The following is a 25,980-nucleotide window of genomic DNA, read 5'->3' as shown; positions in this document are numbered from 1 at the left end:
AGTGGCACAGTCTACCACAAGTCCTGCCTCCTGCCTCCTTCCTCCTCCTCCTTCGCCTCCTCCTCCTCCCAGATGTTCCCTTGTGTGCAGCCATCTGTTGAGCTCCCTCCTCCCTCCTCCTGCGGGGAAGGGGGCAGCCAGCTTGCCCGGCCAGCTGCACGCCTCGGACGAGAAGGAGGAGGGAGAAGGAGGAGAGAAGAAGGGGACAGCCGGCCCCAAGCCCTGCTGCTGCCGGCTCCCGGCGGCGCCCGCTCCCGCCGTGGGAAGCGGCGCTGCGCGACCGCCCCTCCGTGGGAACCGACCCCGGCCCCGGTGAGTCCCTCCTCTGTCCCCATCCCCTTCCTGACCCCCGCATCCCCTCCTTGACCCCCACCCCTTCCTTGCGCCCTCCATCCCCTCCCTGGTCCCTGCATACCTCTCTGCACCCCCCCCCCCCAAACTTCCCCGGGTGTGCAGAACCGTGGGGCTCATTTTTGGGGAGGGGGGAAGCTGTACCGCGATGGGCTGAGCCCTCCCTGCCGCCTGCCCGGGGATGCACAGGGCTAAACCCGGAGGTCCCTGCTGCGGAGCCCTCGCCAGCCTCAGAGTGCGGAAACTTTTTTAGGTGTGATGAGTTTTTCTTCGCGAAGGGGTTCAGCGGCCGGGGGTGCAGGGTAGGGGGAAGGACAGAAGTCTCGGGTGGAAGTAAACTACTTTTTTCCCCACCTCTGGTTTTTCCAGAGGGGGAACTTCGAGATGCGGTGGGTGCGTACGAGCTCCCAACACGGCTCCCCTCCCGGGATGAAGCGTCTCCGGCTGGAATCCCTTCTCTTCGCCTTCCCCCAATGGAATGGTGGTTTCTAGAGGTCTAGGGATCGCCACGGCTGCAGAGTAATCCGAGCAGCAGCTGGAGGCTCCGCACCGCCTCCCGTGCCCGGCTTCGGGGCTTTGATTTCACACTGGGCTCCCTGTCTCCCCTCCTCTCCCTCCTCCTCCTCCTCCTCCTCCTCTCCGGGCCCTCCCCTCAACTCTCGGGAGCGAAGAGAAGCTTTTTAGTGGATTTCTGGTGCTGGGAGGCTCGCAGGGTTTGGAAGCTTACTCAAGGTAAGGAGAGAAAGGAGAAGGAAAGCTTAGAGGGGTCGGCTGGATGGAGTGTAGAAGCTGGAAGGTGCAGGGGGGTGGGTCCTTTCCCCCCGGGTTGCATTGATAAAGGCATGGCAAAGGCATTCCTGACTGGGAATTTCCCATCTGTGAGTGGATTAAGCTGACGGGGAAGGTGTGTTTGGGAAGGGGAGAGAGGAAGCCGAGCAAAATGTATTCATTCTCTCATAAAAAAAAAAAAAAAAAAAAAAAAAAAAAAAAAAGAAAAAAAAAAAGGAAAAAAAAAAAAAAGGAAGGAAGAAAGAAAGAAAGAAAGAATGAAAGAAGCTGCTGGGTGTGACTTCTGAAGCAGGAGGTCAGAAAGCACGGGGTTCCCCTGACAGTGCACACACCCTGTAAACTTTTAGGCAGCTCCCAGGAAACTTGTTATTAATGCTGCAGTCATTAAAAGGCGCAGCCCACGGCAGATTTATTAGCTCAGTAAACCACAACACGTGCCAAGCTCTCTGGAAACAAAAGGGTCTGTCAACTTCACTCCTCTTGCTTGGGATTTGGGAAGCCTGAGAGGAGAGCGGTGGGGATGGAGCTGGTGGCTTTTGTCGGGGGGAAGTGGCATCGCCTCCGTTAACCGACGCTCGCCAGCACGCTTCGAGAATGCAATTCCGTGGCAGCGAAGACATTGGAGCACGGCTGCAAGGAAAGCACAGCGAACCCTGCTGAGCTCACGGTGCTCGTCGCGGCAGTGGGACGAGCAGCCCCTGGTCTCCCGAACGGAAAGCTTTCCCCGTGTGCCTGCCATGATAAATCAGCTGCCGTGCTCCTGAATAACAGCATTCACTGAAGTTACAGTGGGAAACTTGTCTGGCTGGACACTGTGCCATTGCTGTGCGGAGAGCAGCCGGTGCCGATCGCCGGCGTTGCGCTGAAATATCGCATTGATTGCCGCTCCGAAGCTCGGCTGGCAGCACCGGGCTATTGCAGCCGTGAGGAGCAGGGCGAACACCGGGAGAAGAGGCGCCGGGGAAAGGCAGGGTTGGACCATCTCGCCGATCTCTCCGGGAGTAAGAAGCACGCTGGATGTGTTAGATGCTGAAAGGAGCGGAGGAAGCTGGCACGTCCCTGCGAGGATTTGCAGGCTGAACTTGGCTGGGGGCTCGCTGTCGGCAGCCAGGCGCTCACAGGCAAAGCGGGTCAGTGTGTGCCATCGCCCTGGCGCGGGGCCTGGCTCTCGTCCCACCATGACCCGAGGGAGCCAGTCCCAGCCCCTGGCCCGGAGAGGACGGGGGAGGTGCCTGCTCACATGCGGGCTGTAAATGGCCCGACGAGGAGCCGCCACTTCCCTGCTCCAGAGGCGGTGGGTGCGCAGGGTGAGCGGTGCCTGACACTGGGGCAGGCAGGAGGCTGGGTGGCAGCACTCAGACGGATTTTCCCTTGCGGCATCCTGGAGCAGGGCAGACGTTGCTGATTTGTGAATGAATTTGAGCAGCTGCTGTCAGAGGCAATGGGGAGCAGTAACAAAATGCCTGGAGGGAGCGAGGACGTGACAGACATCCCAGGGATCGTTAATTTCTGATGACAGGCTGGGCTGGCAGGAAAGGCTGCAGGGTTGGGATGAGGGTCTCCTGCACCCCTATTCTTTACAACTAAGTGCAAGGAATAAACCAGCATTGACTGGATGAGAGGAAATTGGGATAAAAGGGGAAAAAACATGCAGAAGTTTTTAGGGGGTTTTGTGGATTTTTTTCTTTTTTTTTTTTTTTTTTTTAATATAGGGAAAAGCATCTTGTGCTCCCTCAGGCAGCCACCCAGTGAGCACCAGTGAGTATCACCCCTGTGCAAGCCCGAGCTGGGAATAAAAGGTGAGCCACCGTCTTCCAGAGGTTTAGAGTTTTCCCTCTATCCCTAACTGCTTTTTTTTTATCCTCTTTCAGTCTCTACTCCTTCCTCCTCCTCCTTCTCCTCTTTTGTTAGCTGGTTGGTGGGGAGAAGCAGAGTCTGGAGGGTGGGATGAGACAAGACATCCTTGTCCAGCAGCCCTCCTGACCCCTGGCACCCCCAGGCTCTGCACGGTAGCTGCAGCACTGGCTGCCTTGGCAGGCTATCAAAAGAAACTTCCAAACACGGAGATGTTGAGGCCTGGGAAGAGATAAAGGCTGGCTTGAGCAAGCTGTTTCTTGTCTTAAAACTTGGCACCTGGACGTATCGAGGAAAATGTATGAATGGCTCAGCCATTCATTACAAGGAAATCTTGATATTTGAATTTTTATTGCAATTTTTTTTGGGGGGGGGAATGTTAATTTCCTGGGAGTTTCTATTGTATTCATGGTGTACAGCAGGGGTGAAGGAAATATGCGCTCTGGGGATCGCCACAGCCTTCCCATCTGCTTGCAGACACTGCAAGAGATTAAACCACCCTGGCTGCCTTAGCATGGGACATTCCTGAGTTGCATTAACCAGGCTGGAAATCTCTTGTCAGAGCAGAGGCAAACTGGAAAAAAGCACTTTATCTTCACCATAGCAGACAGAGGGCCCTGTGCTGTGGGTAATGTCTGAGTGCCAGTGTCTGCAGGGTTTCTTTTCCTTCCCCTTTCTCCCTTCCTCATTCTTTTTGCAGTCTGTGTCTCTGTGATGGTGATTCCTCTCCTTTCCCCCGATTCTTGCCAGAAGCTCAAACCCAGGCGTGGGGAGAGAAATCACATAATGGTTTGAGTTGGACCTTAAAGATCATCCAGTTTCAACACCCTGGCTATAGGCAGGGACACTTTCCGCTAGACCAACTTATTCAAAGCCCCATCCAACTTGGCCTTGAACACTTTCAGGGATGGGGACTGTATTTTCAAGGATTTTTTTTTTTTTTTTTTTTTTTACTTCAAGTAAGATAATCCTCCTCAGGAAAAATTGAGTCTCGAACTCCTGTTCTGATTGATGGGTCAAAACAGATGTGATTCCTCAATCCCATCATGTCTGAGGTGACACATGTGCAGGCGGCTTGTGTCACCTGTCTCCAAGTGGGGCAGGACATGTCCCTGACCTCAAAAGTGCCTGTTTTCCTCCCGTACTTGAGAAGGATATGTCTGTAGCAGTTGGCATGGTGAGGCCAAACTTCACAGAGCAGGACGGGGGAGATCTTTTCTCCAAAGCAAATTAATCCTACTGCAGAAGTTCAGTTTGTATCTGTCCAGGACCGAAGCATTGCAACTTCTTGCAAGCAATCTCCAATTCAAAGAATTATAGGATCATAGGGTAACTGAACCTGGCCAGTTTCATCCATCCTCTTCTGTCTTACCTGGCCTTGCTGCTCATTTTGCAGAGGGCAAAGCAGGGTTGCTGTCCCTAGAGTGTCCAGGAAGGCAGGAGCTGGACATGGTGCCCAGGGACTGTGGTAACATTTGGCTAAGCCAGTTACAGCAGTGGCTGTGTTGGCTGGAGACTTCTGTGTGGGGTCAGACCCACAGGCCTTGTGCTCCCTTCCCAGTTAAACTGGTGGGAATTAAACCTGGGGATGGGGGTGAGTGAACACCTGTCAGACCTAGTACTAGTCATCCTTAAAGTGTCAGCAGGGAAACTGAGGTACTTAAATGAGGACTCAGTGTAGCATCAGTGGTGAGAAATTGGTCCTGCTGGGGAAATGGCTCTCACAACCCACTTCAGATGATCTTCCTCCAAAATCCTCCACCAGCCAAAAGGGACTGGAGAATCCCAGGCCAAGAAGGGGAGGAAAAGAGCTGAGGAGATATTGCACATCATGGGGGCAACGAAGCATCATCTGCAGTGGGAATCATGGTGGGTATGACACACTACTGGTAAACCCTTTATCAGGTCTACCTACAACCCTTCTCCTCCCCAAATCCCCCCTTCCCAAACCTTGTAGGAAACCCACTGGGTCTAGTAAATGTCTTATATGCTTCACTGGGGTGAGGGCAGCTCCTGAAGCCCCAGCTGAGGCTCCACCAAGGAGTTTCACTGGCATTCATTGTTTGCAGCATCACGATACAAGAATTATTGGGTGGCAAGAAAGGCCATGAGGGGAATGAGATGGGAGTCTCCAGCTGTGCTGCTTGCAACAATAATGGCCAGGATTGTATTTATTATCTCCTCAGTGGAGGGTCTGCAGCTGCACGCTGAGAGCCACAGACAGCAAAGGGGCCCAGAGATTATTGTGCGTGGAAAAAAACCCAACCACAAAAATAAATAAAAAGCCCACAAAGAATCCCTGGGCCAGCTGGAGCAGTGTCACCCACATTAACTCCCAGTCTCCTTGTTCTGCCGTTCCTCACTGAAGTCAGCAGCCCCTCAAGGTTGTTAGGAGAAGGGAGATTGGCAGCTTCTGCCTTTCAGAGAGCCAAAGCTGCATGGGGTTCTCTTAAATTCCTTCTGTCAGGGCTGAAGGTGTTGCCAAGCCCGGTTGAATTTCTTTTCCCTCTGCCTTCTCATGATTTTTTCCAGTGCTGGCTGCACCATGACGAAGGCATGCTGTTGGAGGCAGTACTTAAACCTGATCTGCAGCCACCTCTGCTGTAATGGATTCAATTCTCTTAGAGGTCTTTTCCAACCTTAATGATTCCACGATTCAAGGAAAAAGAGCTGGAAAGCCATTAGAGATACAGGATGATGAAGCTGTGATAAGTTGTTTGCTCTTGGTGGGATGTGTCTCACAAGGAAGAGCAGAGGAATCACCCTGGGATGTATCACCTTCTCCTCCCTCCTCTCTCTTGTTTCCTTCCCCCTGCCTAGCTCATCTTCTCTGGCGGAACCCATCCATGTCTACCCATGCAGCATGGTCTCTCTGCAGCTCAGGCCAGCCCCCTGGGGTGATTGGAAGCAATCCAGATCAGGGATGTGGGGTGTATCCATAGGCATCACGCCTTTCCCTCACTGACCAGAGAACTGCTGATGGGTCCTTGCAACCTGCACTTCCCTGGCACAGAACATGGTACCTGCCATCCCAGGGATGTGCATGGCATGCAGCGTTTCCCATCTGGGCACAGTGGCATGGCTGATCAGCTTGTCCAACAGCTAAACCCAAGAAGTATCCGGTGTGGGTAGGAGGTTTCCTCTCCCCGTGCTGCACCTCTTAACATTCCTCACTGGCATATGGTGTTCATCCTGGAGTGCATTCCTCTGGAATTATATCATGTCTCTGGGAGCTGGAGTGCAGCGAAAAAGTATCATCATAGCAGGAGCCAGCGCAGGAGCTGTCTAGGGTTGGCTGTCAGGTGTGTGTCGCCAAGGGCTGAGGCTCCAGGAGAAGCTTGCTGGCATCTGCTGGCATCATTTTCGCTTTCAGTAATTGACTAGTTAAGAAAGGAGGAGGGTTTAATCCTCTCAAGGTCACTGCTGTGATTTGGGTAAAGCCTGGGTACTCGCAGGCTCCCTTCATGCCTCACAGTGGGTTCTTGGGCACTGGAGGTGATGGGACAGGTAGCTTCACCAGCTTCATTCTACTGCAAAATGCACTAGGACTGGCATAAAACTTTGTGTAAACCTCTCTTTGGCTATGAAGCACCATGTTGAAGGGCTGGTCTGTTCCCGAGTTTGTGCCAAAATAACGGAGACCTCCCATTCTGGGACATGTCGTTATGATAAAAATTCTATTCAGGCTGAGTTTGAGATGGTTGAGAAAATATTTGTGTTCCTGGCAGAGATGAAGTCTCTCTTATACTCAGTGAGTGCCAGGATGGTGAGGCCTCCTGCTCTTGGAAATGCTCACAGTTAACAAGCAGAGCAGGGAGGACAAGAAATAGGAGTTGTTAGGGGTAAAAGGATTCAGGATGGTCATGCTGGAAGTGAGCAGGAGAAAGTTCTGCACTCTTCCACCCCTTGCTGGCACCTGTTTGACTGATTCCATGCATCCCGGGCTGCTGGGAACCAGTTGTGGCTGCCAAACTCCCAGTTTGAGTGGTTCTGCAGCTGGAATAGCCAGGAGGCAATGGTGGGGCTGGGATGCTCACATTCTGTCTGCTCCCATAAAACCCTGTGAATCCCTCCTGGTGCTGCACCACTCCAACACCTGCCCTCCCCTGCTCCCAGCCACTCAGGAGGCCTGGCAAACAATTTCCTTTTGGGAATGCCCCCTCTGGGCACAAGCACAGCTTGACTTGAGGCTGGAGAGCAAAATTGCTTTCAAAAGCCACAGGAGACTAATTCCTCCACCTGGAGATAAACTGCTATTAAGCTGACAGCTTTCTGGGCCGAGCAAAGAAGTGGGAATTTTGTGCAAATCCTGATGCCACAGTGATTTAATTCCTAATTTTCCTGTGCTGGATGTGGTGCCAACATTTTCCCACTTGAGTAAAAATTCCCTGGAGTTGGGCTGATCATCCCTCACAGAATGCATCTTTTCAAGGCACAAAGCTTTTAGTGTGGCAGAAATTGTATTTCAGCCACCGATGTAAATGAGCTGGAAGTTACTCTATGGGCCAGCAGATCTGCCTGCACATGTTTTCCTTTTGTCAGATCCCAAAATACACCACCCTGCACCTTGATTTCCTCCTCCGGGGGGAATGAGGGATGCCTGAGAGGGCTGATTGCACAAGTGGAATAAACTACTAGCTGTTTAAGCACTAGGATGATAAATTATCTGTGGCCTCTTGCAAAGCAGGTGGGAATTGTGACATTAACAGTTGTAACAAAGTTTGTTTTAATAGGTTTTTCCATTTCTTTATTAAATAAAGGATTTTCTTTTTACATAAAAAAATAGAGACTTTTAGTCAAGCAAGCATTTCAGTGTCTTTTCCCAAGTAACAAGTAATAGGACAAGAGGAAACAGCTTCAAGTTGCACTAGGGGATGTGTATATTGTAAATTAGGGAAAATTTCTTCACCGAAAGGGTTGTCAAGCATTGGAACAGGCTGCCAAGGGAAGTGTTTGAGTCACCATCCCTAGAGGTATTTAAAAGATGTGCAGATGTGGCACCTGAGGACATGGTTTAGTGGTGGGTTTGGCAGTGCTGGGTTAACAGCTGGATTCAATGATATTCAAGGTCTTTCCCAACCTAAATTATTCTATATTTGAACACAGATCCATAGTGTGGAGCTGTAGGGTTTGGAGGTGCTGGGTTCCCTCTAAGTCATTCCGTCACGTCTTCTCTGCAGCCCTTGTGGTAGCTTGAGAGGCTGCTTGGCTTTGCCTTTGGGGTTGTGAAATGCTTTTGATGTTTTTGATGCTTAGTTTAGCTTTGCCTTTGCTAATCTTATCTATCCCATCCCCTGTAACATCTACAAAAATCTCCCTAAAGGATGGAGAGCATGTTTGGATGATGGAAAGTCATTGCAGTTTTGGCTCAGCAATTTCTGTCCAGAGAGGAGAAAAGTAAATGGAAATAACCGAGACAGAAAAATGTGAAATGTTATATTGTTTTTTGTTCTTTGCCCCTTCTGGCTGTCCACAACCTTTATTCCATGGGGTTTGGTGAGATTCAAGTCTTGCAAACACAGACTTGATGCAGGGCAGTGGGGTTCTTGTCCAGATCAGGAAGCAGCGTCTTGTCTCTGTTTATGCAGTTTCTCTACTCCTCACTGGTTTCCACTTGAACATCAAGCTGTTGGCTTTAACTCTTTGAGTGTGACTGTCCAGCCACTTCCTTATCTACTGAGTCATTCAACCATCAAATCCATGTTTTCTCCATAGAGATTAAGATGTTGTGTGGATTAGTGTCAAATGCTTTGCACAAGTCCAGATAGAAAATATCAGTCACTCTTCCCTCATCCACCAAGACTGTAACAGTTTCATAGAAAGCTGTGAAATTTGTCCAGCAGGATGTGCACTTAGTGAAGTCATGTTGGCTGTCACAAACCACCTCCTTATTTTCCATGTGCCTTAGCAAAGTTTCCATGAGGATTTGCTCCACGATCTTGCCAGGCAAAATAATTAAAGCACAAAGGAATTCATAGCAAAATCTTTTCTTTTTTTCTTTTTGCATTCTTTGCATTTCATTCTCATTTTTCCCAGGGAGCAGGAACATGGAGAAAAAAGCACTCAGGCACCTGCAGGATGCCTTTTCACTCCTGCTCAAGCCCTTGGTGTCTCTTTACATTAAACCATAAGGGCTAAACTCGCCACCCCAATGGCTGAGCTTCTCCTGATCCAAATGCTTGAATGCACTGGTGAGGGAAATAGGGTTGCAAATCCCTGTATTTATATCCTATTGGAAAATTGGGGATGGCTCTGCTGTTCTAAGCAGCTTTGCAAGACCCACAGATAAAAAACCATCAGTGTGAAGTGAAGGGTGATAACTTACCCTGTAAAAGTGACTTGTGCAATGTATCCTGATGGAGGCCTCCATGAAATCAGGTGCAATTTGGAAGAGCCAAGGGACTGATTCTCATCCTGCTGAGAGAGTTATACCAAGAGTAACTCCACTGAACTCTCTCAAATCAATCTGACAAATGCAGGATCAAACATAAAAAGCTGATACTTCTTCGATTCCCATTAGCTATCCTCTCCCTAAACCCCAGAAGTCTCAAACACTGAGTATAAAACCAGGACTGTTTGCAAAGTGTCTCCCAAACCAGCAAACAACAAAATGTAACAAGCAGGTCAGAAAACACTGTTCCCATTTACACCAACATTTTTTGTGAGGTTTAATAATATTTATCAAGAGCTCTTTGCAGCATTTATGTGGGGAAGCCTTCTGCAGGAAGAGCTGGTCTGAAGCAGGCAAAGCAAAAGCCTGAATGACCTTTACATTCAATAGATTCACACTAAAAAAAAAAACCCAGCAACAAAAAGGAGTAACCTTGTCAGCAGCAGTCTCTTTATTATGGGAGGGGTGTGTGTCTGCAGCAAGGGTTTAATGGTCTCTGGCTGTAGGCTGGTTTGAGCTAGTTTTGCTGCCTGCTCAAATTGGCATATGGGATCTGGAGACCCGACCGCAACTGCATCTGTGGCATCATTTGGGCTCAGCCGGGAGAGTCCACACTGGAAAAGTGTAGCTGCTGCTAGTGCTGCACTTTAGTCGGTAATTATTCTAATTTTACAGAATAATTAATGGGTGGAGAAGGGGGGGAAAGGTCTCTTATACAATTTTGTTGTCAAGAAGAAACTCTGGAGCATTCTGGTGCTCTGAAGCTGCTGTCCCAGCTGCCACTTAGCCTCCAAGATATTTAAAAAGAGAAAGAGACAGCAACAACTTTCTTTTTTTTTTTTTTTTTTTCCTTCAGTCTGGAGGATTTATGGCCTCTATCATAACCTATACACTTGTTTCACTTTCCAATAACATTCCTTTTCCCCTGACCCCAATTAGTGCTGGCAGCCAAGTGGGCCTGGTAAGCTTTGATATTAAGACTTTGTTTATTTCTTTACTTGGCTGATACAATAGACAGAAGACAATCCCAAAATTTTCCTCCTGAAATATTGTTGCTGATACAACCCTTCTGTCCTTTGCTAGAACAACTCTATTTGGGACAGGTGGACTCCAGCTCTTCCTTTTTGCCGTTTTTCTTTGAAATTTGCTCTATTTGCTGCTAATCCCGAATTAATATTGGTAAAAAAAGTAGAAATTACCAGGATCTGTCCACCATGCCTTACAGATTCATGTCATAACTGATCTGGTCTAGTTGTGGGTTGCTGTGGAAAAGACAGATTCTGTTTTCCACACTCCTGTGAGAGAGCTCGTAACCCTATGGGTGGTCACCAGAATTTGTTGGAAAATTGACGCAGCAAAGGGGAAAGAGAAAGATCAGAGGGGTTTCTGTTGGATCAGTGAGCCAAACTGGTTTATCCAAGTTTACCTGGTTATTGGTAGGGACTAGGGTTTGGAAGATGCAGCCAAGAATGAGGTAGGAAGCAGTAACCAGGGAGACTGGGCATACTACTCCATCATGGACAAGGGAGAGAGGGACATCTCCAGGGATGTGTATGGTCTTAGGTTGCTTTCATCCCCTTCTGGAGCAATTGTATTCTCTTCACCCCACCGTGGAGACAACCTGGTGTTTTGGTTGTTTATTTTTTTTTTTTTTTGCACTTCTTATCCATGTACCTCAAGCTTCATTGGGTGAATTTGGGCCTTTAGCCCCAACCCCAGCTCCATTTCAGATGATGCTTTCTTCAGAGGCATGTTGAGGGAGGCTGAGGGAATGAAGAATGAAGAATGGGACAGCTGTTTCCTGACTCCATCAAACAGCAAACTCTAAAACACCTCCCCTAGTATTATTTCTTTAATTAGTCATTGATTTTTTTGCTACGGGGAATTCCAGCTTGGTGGTTGCCAGGGCAACTGGAGGTAGCCTAGGTAGCATCCTCTTAATATCCGCATTCCCAAAGAGGGGGACCAGTCGCCAGGCAATGGGCTTTCATCCAGGGAGGGAAGTGTCAGCTGATCTCCCTAATGAGAAAAGTCTTTAAGGGAGAGGAGAAGGAAGAAATCAAATGCAGTGAGAAGTGTGAATTTGCAACAACACAGTAACAAAGCTTTCCTCTCTCCCACCTCACTCCCTGACCATCATCTGAGGCCTGGCATCCCTCGGCAATCTGCTTTTAATGTTGGGGGCTTTTTGGCTGAGAAGTTTCATTGTGATTTTTCTGTGTGAGTCCTGCCACACAGCGTTGCAATGGATGAGCGTAGCAGGGAGAAGGCATAAGGGCATCCACAGGGTAAAGGAGAGATGTGGGATCTGAGGAGAAGGCTGGCATCCTGCTAGAAGCTTGGTCCAACACTGGTTCCATTAACCACCACAGGCTCTCCTTAGGATTGTCTCAGAATATTTGACCTGCAGAAAGGATGAGCAAAATATAAAGCCCAGAGCCCTGCAGTCACTACAGGCACCTGAAACGTGGGGGAAGATATTGCACCCCTAACAGCTCCTATTGCAATCAGCAGGTATAAAAAGATCACTACAGCTTCCAGATGGCCAAAACATATCACTGGAATCTCTCCACACCTCGATAGGCACAGAAATGAAGAGGACATGGCTAAACCAGCCCTAGGGTGTGCTGCTTTCTCCCGCTGACTTTCCCCTCACCGTTGTAGGTGATGGTGCTGGTGGTTTCTTGTCCATGGTATTTCCTTAGGTGTAAGTCCCCAGTGCTGCAGGAGGATAACTCCACTTCCTTTTACAAGGGGATACCTTGGCTTCCTGCCTTTATCAACAAAGCAGCTCATGGGCGGCAATTCAAAGGCATTTTGGTGCAGTTTCAAATACACACTGTACACAGAACTGTAAATGCCTGCGGTGTGTTTCTTTCCCCATTTCAAAGAGAGCTATCGATTGTTCCACACAATAATAAAACATGCCTGTACGTGACTAAGCTCTTTGCCAATTATCTGGCAATGCAGGAGTCTCTTTCTTGGACTAGAAGATGACCAGTAACTTTATTTCTCCTATCTTTTGTCAGAGCTATTAACCAAGTAGCATGTTTGCCTATGATGTTCCATGCTGCTCCGTAAGGGAGTTTCCAATTGGTACTAATGGATTGTATCCCATCTGTAAAGCAATTGCAGAGCCAGTAAGGGAGAATTTGTGGCAGTGCTGTGAGGAGGGAAGAGGCAATAGATGCTGTGCAAATACTTAAGCTGAGCTTTGTGTACTGCATTTCAGCTGTGTCATGATTTGTCTGTACTGCTGGCTGAAGTGATGGATGTTGCAGTGAGAGTCACTGTATCTGCCCACTTCTGGCCATAATTTTTGAGGTTGATCAGGAGGGGAATTCCCATGTCAAAAGGGTTTGAGCAGGTGCATATCAAAGCCCAGCATCGGTTTTCAATCTTCTCTCAATTAATAGAATCATAGAATAGCTTGGATTGGAATAGACCCCTTAAAGGCCACCCAGTCCAACTCCCCACAATAATCAGGAACATCTTCAACTAGTCCAGATTGTTTAGAGCCCCATCCAACCTGGACTTGGATATTTCCAGGGATGGGGCATCTACCACCTCTCTGGGTAACCTGTGCCAGTGTTTTATCACCTTCATCATAGAAGACTACTTCCTTAGATCAAGTTTGAATCACCCCTTGGTTTTAGTTTAAAACCATTACCCCTTGTCCTACCACTACAGGCCCTATTAAAAGTCTGTTTCCAGTTAAATTAGGGCTTTGGATTTTGTCCTCTTATTTTTGTCCAGATGCTCCATAAGGAGTCAATGAAGGTTTTAGCAGTGCGCAGAAAGTAAAATTTCACACTGGTGTGTCTTTGGACTTCCTGGTGTATGATTCAGCTCCCACCAGAGCTAAAGCAATTCTATGAGGAAACCAACTTCATTTTTGAAGTAGAAGTGGGAGGTCCGTTCCATATAGAGACATCAAGTGGGAATAGCCACTGGGTAGAATTTGGGAGAAGAAATACCAGTAGACTGGGCTGATATCAATGTAGATACTTCCCTGTATGTGAGATATTTAACACTTGAGGTTTTGCAGTTTTAGTTTACAATGAACTCCCCACTGCTGTAACTTCCCCTGGTAATAAAGCATTTCAGTGCAATCCAAATGAAGCTTCATGAAAAAATAAAAATAATAGTATTTATTTTAGGAGAGACTGCAGAAGGCAGCAAACTATGTCTGTCTGCACAGAACCAGAGGGCATCAGCCTTAATGTCATTAGGAAAGGGATATCTGGAAAAGTGTTGGCAGAGAAGAGCCCTCCCCTCTATGTCCCCTCTGCACACATATGTGTTTTCTCAAGAAACAGTTGAGATGGGCTGAGGCTAGGGCTCATCTTACCAGTTTTCTGTTGTTTCTATAAAATAATGGACCCCAAAGGGGCCTTTAGCGATGGTTTAGTTGCAGGCAACTTGGCAAGAGTCCCAGTCTCTGCTTTCTATTTGCAGGAGGTCTGGGAGACACTGCCATACAACTTACAACAGTGATCAGGACAGTACTTTTGCAAGACTTTTCCCCCTTTGCGCTTTTTTTGCACATTGGCAAGTAGTCCCCAGTCAGTCTCCCGGGAATGAGAGCAGAGCCAAGAACACCATGCTGAAAAGGGAGAGAAACTGAATACAAGGGGTGGGTGAGGGGAGATGAAGTGTGAATTTCTAGGAAATGGTCTTGGGAAGGTGCAAGGGCTGTGGGGAAGGAATCTCAGCCAGATCAAAGGGTGTGTGGGAAACATGATACTTCGAGGAAGCTAATGAAGTGCTTTTAAACAGTGGTGGGAAAAGTGAGAGACCAGGGAGGCTGAAGTGGGGATGGGAACACTAATTTAAAGGGATTAATTTTGCTTTTTTCTTGTTAAATGAGCAGTTGGCACGTGAGTGTCTGTTTATGGCCAGCAGCATAGCCAAGGACCAGTGCTGATCGATCTGCTTGTCTGGCTTGGTGAGATATTTTTTTTCCCGCCTTCTGGAGACATTGTTTGTAAGGCATGGGGAGTCATGACCCATGACTGCAATAGGAACCAGTGAGGACAGTCTTTGCTGCCTCTGCTGACCTGCAGGATGCTGACGTGCTCCTATGTACCCTCTCCAGAGATGCAGATCTAAAGATTGTTTTGGCTGTCTCTTGAAATCACACAGCTGTTGTTGCCTACTGTTGTGTGGGTGAGTTGTTAGGATGCCATCTGAAGAGGTTCAGCAAAGCTGGAACGTGCATATCAGCTCTCTGCTTCTCTTGTATGAGATGATGGAGAGACAGAAATGTCTTGGAGGGAGACAGGTCAAAACCAAAAGAGTGGAGAGAACTCCTTGCTTACTGGCATTGTTAATCCGAGAGAATACTTAATGCAATTAGCAGAGGTTCCCCAATGACTATATTAAGCAAATTGTCTCTCTTCACTGTGCAGAGGGTTGGGCCCACCAGGGCAAAGGCTGGGTTAAACTGAACAAGCCTTGGTTCCTTTGCTCTGGTAGGAGCTGCCACCAGGCCAAGGAGGGTTTTTTTTAGCCACCTGATGCAAATCCAAACTTCTAAAATGTGCATCTCAAGTGTGAGGAAGGGAGATGTGATATCCATTTGGGCAGGAAGGAGCTCTCCTTTTCTTCCGTGGTCCAGTCAAAAGCTTATATGTTTCATAGATCATGCTTTAAGGCAGCCTGCTGTTCTTACAGCTCATTTCCAATTTCTCCTCAATTTGGTTATGTGTGTAAAGACTGCTGACCCAATTTTTTTTTTCTCCATTAAGTTCCCACTGGGGTTCATAACATGAGAGAAAGTCTTTGGGATATTCATGCTATTTAAGGGTATGCTTAATCTCTCTCTTTGTAAAGAGAAAGGACAAGACTGCATAAATCAAACAGTTACATATCCTTCATAAAGTAATTTCTACAGCAATTAAATCTGCTTTTCTATTTTCTCATTTTCCAGGAGAACAATGCATTTCCTGGCCTGTTTCAATTTGCTTCTACTCCTTCCTTGCTTTGGTACTACAAAAACCTGCTTCCCTGGCTGCCACTGTGAAGTGGAAACCTTTGGTCTCTTTGACAGCTTTAGCTTGACCAAGGTGGACTGCAGTGGAATAGGCTCACACATTGTTCCTGTCCCAATCCCTCTGGACACCTCCTACTTGGATCTATCATCAAACAAACTGGAAACAATAAATGAATCGATGCTTACTGGCCCTGGATACACTACCCTGGTGAGTCTCGACCTGAGCTACAACAAAATTGCCAAGATTTCCTCCACAACATTCTCCAGGCTTCGGTACCTGGAGTCGTTGGATCTGAGTCATAACTCTCTGGAAGTCCTTCCAGAGGACTGTTTCTCCAGTTCTCCTCTAAGTGACATAGATTTGAGCAATAACAAACTTTTGGATATAGCTATTGACATTTTTGCTTCAAAAGGTCAAGGCAAATCCCTGAATGTGGATCTATCCAATAATATGCTCAGCACAATTACAAGACACCATGAAAAGAGCATTCCCAACATCCAGAATTTAAATCTTTCTGGAAACAGGCTAGCATTTGTACCAAACCTTCAAGGCATTCCTCTCCGATATTTAAATCTTGATGGAAACCCTCTGGTTAAGGTTGAGAAAGGAGATTTCACGGGGCTGAAAGACTTGATTCATTTATCCCTCAGTGGCCTGCATGGCTTTAGAGAGTTATCTCCTCATAGCTTCAAGGAACTCCAAACCCTCCAGGTTCTGGATTTATCCAACAATCCCAACTTGAAGTCACTGTCTGCTGAAGTTATCTTTGGTCTGAACTACCTACAAGAGCTCAACCTCTCTGGGACAGGCATATCATCCTTGCCAAAGACTTTGCTGAAATACCTGCCTTCCATCAAAAGCATCACCTTAGGAAAGGACATACAGTGTCTTAAGACCATCAAAGAAGGACAGTACCACCGACAAATTGGGCTGACCAAAAAGGAAGTCCTCAGTTGCCATGACAGCCATGGATCCGTAGCAGCAGCACCTTATGTTTTGTGATGAAAGCTGGGCAGAAGAAGGGGTGGGGCAGGGAGGGTGGGGGCCATGGGACTTGTACAGGTGTCGGACTGAGATGGCTTGCAGTGTGCCTTTTGTAAAACTGTCAATAATTTATATATTTGTATTTGCCAATAGTTGTTTGTTGTTGGATTTTATAAATTCTCAAATCTCGGTCCGCGTTATCTGCAGGCTCCAGATTTTACCCGGCGCATTGAGGCCCTCACTCATCCTGTTGGCTCAGGAGCAGTGATGCTGGACAATGTGGGGACAAGTCGCTCTGCAGGTCCCAGGGCAGAACACTCAGTCTGAAGCAAACCCTTCATGCCTCAGACACATTTGTAGGAGCAAAGCTACACCTCTGCAGAGCACACACCAAAATGTACCAGCTCTGTAGCTGCTTGCTTACAAACCCATGCATCATCCTTCTTTTAATTATTACTCCCCAAAATGTGCCTTCTGGATGTTGCCTTCATTAGCAGCACCCTGTTTTCTGTCATGCACTTTCAGTCTTGAAGAAACATTTCCAGACAAACCTGAATACAGGGTGCACCTAATGTGCTGGGTTTTACATGCTATTTGCATAGGTGTGCAACGAACATTGAGTAAGTCAAGACATTTTCCCACCAATTTCTCCTTTTTCCACCCTGATCCTTTTCATGTCTAATTAACTTAGGTCCAGCTTTGGCAACCTCCTGTCTTTTTACCCTCAATGAACTATTGGTCAGAGATGATGTACAGCAGAGGAAGGGAAGCAGAGGGGTCTGCTAACAGCCACATCTCACCCAGGAACTAGCCTTTGATGAAGGTGGTTGCAAAGGGAAGAAAACATGTAGCATAACTCAGAAAAAAAAAAAAAAAGTAAAAGAAACCCTCCTCCCTTTCTGGGGAAGCTTGGAAGGAAACTTTAACAGGGCTTCTTTCCTGATGACCTTATCAGACCAAGATGCAGTCCTAGAGGATATGAGAGTAAGGTGTTTCCAGGCTGACATTCCTCATCTGAACACAACATCTGCAGTTCATCTGGGCATATGTGAGGCAACTTGCAGTGCCAAAACACTTCTGAGAACGTGCCAAGGGAAGAATTAACACTGATGTCGGTGGCCCTGGAGCACTTTGCTTATCGGAGAAAAGATCTTTGGGTTTTTTTCTAGAGTTGTGGCTTTTCTTTCTCTCACAGAGCTCCTTGGTTGCCAAGTGAATCTGATAAAATGAAATCTGATAAAATGCCTAGTCCTCAAAGTTTTACTGATTTTTTTCTCCTCCTCTGTTGAAATGCTGACAATGGGGAACCCTTCTGGACCCTCTTTTTCTCCAGTCTAGGAGGAAGTGGGAGAAGGCAGCACACCATGACTCAATGCCATGTGTGAAGCCTTCAATTTGCTAATTAGGAGCAGTGGAGGTGACTGCTGAGGTCTGGTCCACATCTGGCATGCTCTGTCTGGGGGGATGGGATATTGTGGATGGGCGTCATGCTCAAGCTAATCTGCAGTTTGGTCTCTAAACCCAGCCCTGCATCAGGGCCACTTTCAATGTTTGATTTAGGGAGATCTGTGTAAAGGTGATGCAGATATCAACTCATCACACAACTGTCCTTGGGAGTGTTGGAAGAAGCTCAGTTTTTTTTCTCATACCCCCAAAATTCTTGGAAAGTGGAAACCCTGTTGCCCATACCCACTGACTCCATAAAAGAGTCAACACCTAACTTTGGATACTGAAATTTGGTACTGAAATACTCCCAACTTTCCATCTATCTCAATTTCAATAATTTGTTTGGGTAGCTCGGGGTGGGATGTTCACCCCTTTCTTCAGTTTTGGGGATTTTTCCACTCTACTGAGCCTTTGCGATGTTTGACCAGCCTTCACAATCACAGAAAACATTGATTTTCTTAAAAAGGCAATGGGGCTGCCTATGGGCAGAGATCTGGTGACAAACTGCAGTGCAGGACAGAGGCAGTTTGTGAGGAAAGATGTGGGGGTTTTACTGGATTTTGCCTTTTTAAGAGAATTATTTTCTGCTGGCAGAAAATGTATTTTTTTTAAAGAAAGCTGTTTACTTTTTTAAGCCTGTACATAGATGAAACATTATGGTTATCACCTACTGTCAAAGTTACTGTCTTTGCAGCACTGTGGTAAATTTAAAACCCAATGTGACAATCCAACTGAAGACTGCAAGATTTCCTTGTGTAATCTCATGCTAGCTGCTAGCTAAACTAGTCTTAGCAAAAGCTGGCAAATACTGTCGCTGTGTTAGTCTGTTTTTTTAAAGAACCTCTGCAGCATTGTAAGGTTTTGTGATTACTCACAATATAATAAAGTGATTTAGAGGAGAATAAACCCAGAACCCCCAGATTTATTGCTTTAATGCTGAGCGGGTGGCAGACACAGCTTCTCTCCTTCTCTGCTGATCCCCACTGCCCCCATGGGTGCTGCATGTCCAAACTGGTGGCAGGATTTGTCCCACGGTGCTTGGCTTACTGTGCTATTCAGTGATGGAAAGACTTGAGAGCTTCTCTGGTTGACTTGAAGGAAATTAGGAACACATGGCCATGAAGCAGCAGAGAGCATGTGGTGCAAATTCCCTTCTCCATGACCTGCTCCAAAGCTTGTGGAGCAGGTGGAGATTTCTTTGTGGATTTGACCAATCTGGGACATGGTCTGCTAGTGTTGAAAGGCTGGATTTGCAGCAGGTGGGGTGATGTGTGGAGGCACCACAAGACCATGGAAGTGTTCAAGAATATGTAGATGTGGTGCTTAGGGAGATGGTTTAAAGGTGGACTTGGCAGTGCTGGATTAAGGGTTGAACATGATGATCTTAAAGGTCTTTTCCATCCCTAAAATTTCTATGACTCTGTGGGGGTGGAAGGGAGTAAAGGGCTGCCGACATGATGCCACAGCACAGAAAGCTGAACGCTGCCAGACCACAGAGCTTCTGGCAGTGAAACACATGTAATCCAGTCTCAGCAATCTCCCCTGCAGAGCTGGGGCTGCTGCACAGAGGGCTAAGACCATGCAGAGCCATTGCACCTAAACAATAAACAGAAACCTCTCCAGAGCAGTCTTCCTGCTCTTAAATAGCAAATTTAATTTTAAAGGCTTATTGGTGGTGTATAAAAGTGATGCAATCAGAGACTCACCAAGGAAACTGCCTATAGGAAGTTTTGCAATGTTCCTGTCCCTCCCAAGCCTGAAGGAACGACTGCATCTTCCTCCCAAGCCTGAAGGAACAACTGCATCTTCCACCCAGGCAGGCAGACTTGCAGGCTGCCTTGAAGAGGCTGTTTGTTCTTTACCTGTTTCCCGAAAATGCCCCATCCTCCCAGATGGCACACAAGGTAGCCAGATGATAGCCTGGGGGGGTGAGATCACCAGGGAAGGCCAAATCTTGCTCATAGAACTATTATGGACTGTAGGGGAAAAGCCACCACCACCAGCCATTAGTGATGACTACTTCTCTGGTATCCACCACAATGTTATGGCCACGAGGCTGCACCGCCACACCCCTTTGGGGTGGAATCACTTCTGCCCAGGGGTGTGGCTCAATCAAAGAGGTGGAGAATGTCTTCCTCTCCTAGGGAAGGACAATATCCTGGGACCCAAGGGTCTGAAGCTGTATTCTCCCACCTCCTTGTGAATGCCCCACATACAGTGCTCCAGCACTGTGTTAGAGCTTGTCTCTCCCAGTTCTCCTTTGCTCCCTTGCCTTAACATCTTATTTTGCACCTGCTTTTTATTCATTATTTAATTAATGACTTAATTTATTATTTAGATTATTGTTAATTAAAATATTGTTTTGGTTATTATTTTTTTAAATAGCCTTTCCAAAATCCTCTGAATGGGAAGAAACAGGCAAGCCTCTACCGGAAACATGAGCCCTCACATCACCCATGTTTGTCCCCTCTGCACCAGTGGGGCATGAACACCTGAAACAGCACTGATGTCCCTACAGAGGAGGAAGGGCACACTGGGGCTTGGATGAGTTGAGGAGGCCCTCATTCAAGCTTCCTGTCAGCTTGATAACAGGGTGTGATGGACCTGGTATCAGGCATCAACAGCCACCCATGCCAGGAAAGCCATCCATGCCAGGAAGGCCAGCCAGGTTGGTTAGCTACAAGCTTTGGCTGTCTCCACAACCAGCTCAGGTCTGCATCTGGATATGTTTGCCCTGGCAAGCAAGATGGGCGTTTTAATTACAGGCTCAACATTTTTAGAAGCAGGAAAACCTCAGCAGAGGCTCGGCAATAAGGCTAGGCTGAGTAAGGAAGGAAGAAGTAGTGAGTGAGCTTGCATCTGCTTGTAGTGTTCTGTCTGCTGAAGAGTTATCAGCATCTCATCCCTCCTTTCTAGCACATGGGGAAAGACAGTGAGGGTCACTTCCCCCATCTGCCTTGTGCCCAGGGCAGCACAGGACAGATATTCTTCTTTTTATTAGAGAACATGCACCTCTCAGTACCCAAAAACTCCCATTTCTTCTCATCAGTCTGCTGGAACCATTTCTCCTGGCAGTCAGCTGTCAGCCCACAGAAGTCCCTTGCTGACTGATTATGTGGCTGACTTCATAACAGCAGTAGGTGCTGTCCTTTTTAAAAATAGCTGCTCCTCTGTACATTTTCCATTTTGCAGAAGGTTTTTATTTCCAGCACGTTTGTTTCACACAACCCTGGCTTGGTCAGGCAGGAAAGCACAGATGCACTCTTACCATGCCGGAAAAAAATGCTGCGTGGCTGGGCATAATCCTTCTTCCTGTCTGGGATCTGTCTCCTGTGGAAGTTTTGGGGCAGTGAAACCCCCTGACCCATGCATGTTTATATAGTATTACTCCTGCTTCATCACCCTGAGATTTCCTCTTCCTTTCCTTTTTGAGTGGACAAGGAGACCTGGGAACCTGACTAAAAGGTGGAAAATTGGAGCTGAAACCAGGCCATCAGATAAATCCTTTCCTGTAATAAGCAGGGAGTTGGAGTACCAGCCCTTAATCACAGCCTTTGTCTCTCAGCATTTGTATGCCTGTGTGCACCCATCCTCACCACCAAAACAAAGCCACCCCCCGCTCCTGCCCCATCCCCACCCCTGCACTCACTGCCTTTCATTAATGGGATTAAAATAAAAGTGGTTCATGCTGCCACAGAGGAACACCCTGGAGAAAGCAGCAGCCCGCTGTGCCAGGCACTGTGCATCCCTAGAAACAGCCCTGCAGGCGCAAAGGGGTTTGGGCAGGGGAATGTGCTGCCACCCTACCCAGCTCCACCCATTCCACTGGTCTGGCCTCTACTCTAGGCGCACCACAGAAGGGTTAATCAGCCTGAAAAAAATATCCTGGTAACTTTCCCACTACCCAGGTGATGTCCTTTAACCCCTGCTGCTGCCTGTCAGGACCTCTGTGCCACATGCTCCCCTCCCTCCTCTTCCTCGTTAGTAGTAGAAGTGTCACAGCACTTGCTGATAATTGACTCCGGCCATGCTGGGAATTTGAACCTACATTTCAAAGAGATTGTTATCCTCCTTTTCCAGCTCTTTGAACTGCTTTGCTTTGTTGTAGGTTAAAGGAAACACACGACTTCTTCCTCCCAGAGTCTCTTTTGATGGGAGCACGGCACATCAGAGCTGGTGGGTTTTTACCAGCCATGATGTTGGTAGCATGGTGCTGCTAAATGGCATGTTATGGTGCATTTTGGGGCAATCAAGCTGGCCCTTAAATTTAGAGGAGATTAAACACAAAGAAATGGTCCAGAGGTAGGCAAGGGACTAGCAGAAGTATGTGACATCACTGTCCTAACATTATATGGGGGGTTTCAGCCAATGGAGAACCTAGAAAGGGCCAAGGTTATGGGTTGCTCACCCAGAAACTAGGTTCAAGCCCCTCTACCACGCTGGACTTTCTGGATGGGCTTGGATACACAAATGACAATTTTTACGCAGTGTGTTTGAATGGGTGGTTTAAGTTACCCTTTGACTATAGGGCAGTAGAGAGAAGGTGTCCTGACCTTCCTCTACATTACACAAAAACTGGAATTTGTGTAGCCCTTCAAAGTATCAAAAAAAGATCCAAGATCACCAGTTTTCAGGCAGATCAATGAGCTAAACCATCCCATCAGGCCATGCAGTCACTAAAAAGAATGCACAGCTTGAAGAGGATGGTTGTCTACAAAATGAGCACTCCAAGTCCCTCTTCTCAATTGTAACTCTAAGAGTGATGGCTGCATCCACCTTAGGTTCAAAACAGATGTTCTGAAGGCTCCCAAGTACCTCTCAACATCTTGCCTACTTATAACCTAAAACTTGTCCCTGGCTGGTCTGCTGTGAAGGGCTGTGAGCATGTTGGACTGTTAGGTTAGAAATTATCCTGAAAGACAAGCTCTGTATCATCAGACCTGTCACCTGCATTGGTAGCTCCCCACTGACCACAGGGGTCCTTCTTAGGCCTGTGGTAATTCTCAGACCTGTTAATCTGCTGTCTCTGTCAAAGGTAAGAAACTTTTGAAGAGTTTGAAGAGGGCATAGCTTTTCCTGTGAGATTCACTGTGGGAAACAGCTTCTGGTTTGGTGCTTACCTGCAGCCTCCTTTGCAGGAACACAAAGAGGCAAGGCTTTCCCCTATTTTGCTCCTAATCCTAATCACTAGTGTAAAAATTCTTCATTTCCCCCAGAAATATTCAAATATTCATCCATGGAATTTTTATCATTTAAATTTTTTATGAAGTGACTGTTTGCCTTTCAAATCCCCCCATCCCTGCCCAACAGCTGCCTGTTTGTCAGAGTACCATCTGGGACCTGCATGCCAGAGACTGCAGAGGTGAAAATCCTCTTGAATAAACAGGAAAGGGGCAGGGCATGGAACATATAACTATGATATCCCATGAGAAATGCCTGGATAATCCATGGTGGCAATCATGTCACAATGCTAGTTTTACCACGGTTTGTTAAATGTCCTGTGGCAGCATCCTCAACCTCCCAAGGCAAATGCTACACCATGTCTAAATTGGAAATGATCCTGCCCCAGGGGTCTTGCAAACAATATCCAAACAAGATATTGTCACAGGAAATATAAGATGATTAATACTGTGTTTCAGTTAGTTTTCCCCAAAACTCATCACAGTGTTGTACTTGGTCATTTTAGGAACCCAAAATTACTCCATCAAGTTCATATCTACTTGCCCTAAGACTGCCCTAACGGTATGCCAAACCTTTTGACAAGTCCAGTGAGATTCTGCCTTTGGAATTTATTTCCCAGCTGGGTTTGAATTCCCCAGTGAGACACCTTTTCAGTCTAAAACATTCCCCATAAGAATATTCTTGTCCCTACTTCTGCTCCTCAGCACGTAGAAATCTACATTCACAATCAAATCCCTCCTCCACAGAAAAAGTGAAGATGCTTGGTGATGCCAGGGACAGAGGTGCTGTCCAGGAAAGAACACAACCAACCTCTCAATGGGTTTGAGGATCATTGTTTTGTAGGGAAAATAGTGCTTTTCTGAGGTGACTCTGCAAATACAGTTTGTGGTGTTTTGGCACTCCAGAAAAGCAGTGGTAGAGTCATAAAATGATGGAATGGTTAGAGTTGGAAGGGGCCTTAAAGATCAATTAGTTGCAACTCTCCTGCCATGGGCAGGGATAATTTCCATTAGACCAGGGTACTCAGAGCCCCATCCAGCCTGGCTTTGAACATTTCCAAGGATGAGATGTCAACAACTTCTCAGGGCAATCTGTGCCAGTGCTTCACATCCTTACATCTTCCCCCTTCCTGAAGCTAAAAGTCAGAGCTATAAAGTATGCATTTTTCCAGTATCCCAAAGCAGAGTGGAAGCCCCACAGCTGGCAGGGATCCCATCCTAGTGTCACCAAAGGGATATTAAGATTACAGTAACAGCCCCAGCAGAATAATGGAAATGAGGTGGCAATTCCTTTCTTTTCTCTCTGCAAGACACAGCAGAGGAGAAAGTCCCCGGGACAATCTTTGTGTCCTTGTGTCCATTTCAGTACCACAGATCCCTGTATTATCTGCTGCAGAAAAGAAGTTAGTAGCCCAGTCTGAAGCAGCAGTTTCACATGGCAGTGCAGCTATGCAGTTTCCAGCAGAGCTCTGGAGCCAGCCAAGCACCATTAGCCTAGTTTTTCAGTCAAGCAAGGAAGTCCTGGCTCCTGGCAGGCTTATTAGCTTTGGCACTGAGCTCCTCTGACACCCAGCCAAGGCATTCTGGCTGCAGCTGGACCTGCCTGGCTTCTGTCTCACAAGCTTGGGTCTCTCCTCATCACACCTCCCTACATTCTTGGTTCAGTTTGGGAAGTGCAAGATTGTGTGCCTGACCACCTGAGCAATGGGGATGGCTACAGACTTGGGATTAGAGGGGTTGTTCAGACTCCAAACCTCTCGTATATTCAAGGATCCCTGAGATTCAAATACTTCCAAGCAAAATACTTGCTTTTCCAAGAACAAAGATTTTCTTTCCATCTTACAAAGGTGGTGCTGGGCATAAGCAGGAATGAATTTGTTATATTTGCTGTTATCACTCATCTTCCCTCCTTCAAACTCTCAAGATATGTTTGAAATCCTAAATAAAAACTGCATGGCTCTTCCCAGGGATTGAGATAATCTCAGAAGCAGTTGGAAGAAAGGACAAAATCCCTGAAGCTGACAGGCTCTGGAGATCCACTACATACTAGATCTTCCCTGATGATTGTGAAACTCTGCACTCAAAATTGATTCACAGAATGATAGAATGATTTGGAATAGACTTTAGAGATCATCTAGTTCCAACCCCCCTACGATGGGCAGGGACACCTTCCACTAGACCAGGTTGCTCAGAGCCCCATCCAGCCTGGCCCTGAACATTTCCAGGGATGGGGCATCCACAGCTTCTCTGGGCACTTTGGGCTACTGCCTCAGCAGCCTTATAACAAAAAGTTTCCTTGTGTCTAATCTGAATCTACTCCCCAGCCTCTAATCTGAATCGTCCCTAGCCTCAGCCTGAGCAGGCAACTCCTCATCTTTACTCCCGCTGATGTGGTAACGAGGCCACAAAATTAATGACTGACAAGGAACGATGCTGAGCTTCAGCTATGCGTGAACTGCTGAGCTCCTGCTGAAGTCTGGTTCCCTCATTAACCACCTTCCAGCCCCAGGCACAGCCTGGGATGCAGCAGATAGTGTTTTTATCAGCTTTGCAGAAATTAACTGGGGGACCTGCTCTTCTCCCATGCACCTGCCACATGCTGCAGGTAAAAGAGGGAGCAGACAGCATGCACAGAAAACAAAGGGGATGCTCTGTTGGGAGAAGATAATAGAAATTGCTGCATGATAGTGATCTTGGTCGCAAGTTGCCCTGTCAAGAGGTAAATAGTGCTGGCAAGAGACAGAGCTTCTGCTGATCTCCCTGTACTGGGACAGGCAGAAGTGAGATTCTGGAAGGATTAGGGTCTGGTTAGTGTGGCAGCCTCTGGATCTATCCCCATCACAGCCATGGCAGCAGAAGTGGTGCTACCACACACTGAACTGCTAATAGGGACATCAGGGTGAAACAGGTTGTCACTGCTGGTTCAGAAGTTGCATGCATTCAGGGGGGATAAGAAATTATTAGATATCACTTCTTTTCATAAATAGCG

At 47.2% G+C, this 25,980-nt stretch overlaps 1 protein-coding gene across 3 annotated transcripts; it reads left to right on the top strand.

Annotated features, from left to right (window-relative positions):
• The first annotated feature begins 293 nt into the window (after positions 1–293).
• On the top strand, positions 294–18,717 carry TSKU (tsukushi, small leucine rich proteoglycan). 3 transcript variants are annotated; one of them, XM_068181746.1, is made up of 3 exons: positions 294–312; positions 2,853–2,939; positions 15,318–18,717. In XM_068181746.1, exon 3 carries the CDS (start codon positions 15,325–15,327, stop codon positions 16,381–16,383), a length of 1,059 nt encoding a protein of 352 aa, XP_068037847.1. In that variant the 5' UTR covers positions 294–312; positions 2,853–2,939; positions 15,318–15,324; the 3' UTR covers positions 16,384–18,717. The 3 variants fall into 3 exon arrangements, with proteins under 3 accessions (XP_068037847.1, XP_068037846.1, XP_068037848.1); XM_068181745.1 differs by lacking the exon at positions 294–312 and adding an exon at positions 1,031–1,083; XM_068181747.1 differs by lacking the exon at positions 294–312 and having other exon boundaries at positions 15,321–18,717.
• Positions 18,718–25,980: the final 7,263 nt, after the last annotated feature.

This window comes from Anomalospiza imberbis, chromosome 2 (assembly GCF_031753505.1).
Source record: "Anomalospiza imberbis isolate Cuckoo-Finch-1a 21T00152 chromosome 2, ASM3175350v1, whole genome shotgun sequence".
NCBI lineage: Eukaryota > Metazoa > Chordata > Aves > Passeriformes > Viduidae > Anomalospiza > Anomalospiza imberbis.
The sequence above is the reverse complement of the archived record's forward strand: the minus strand, read 5'-3'. Positions and strand labels throughout refer to the sequence as shown.

Bases quoted from the DNA above. Each gene is read 5' to 3' on its own strand.
- TSKU (XM_068181746.1), top strand. From the start codon at position 15,325: ATGCATTTCCTGGCCTGTTTCAATTTGCTTCTACTCCTTCCTTGCTTT.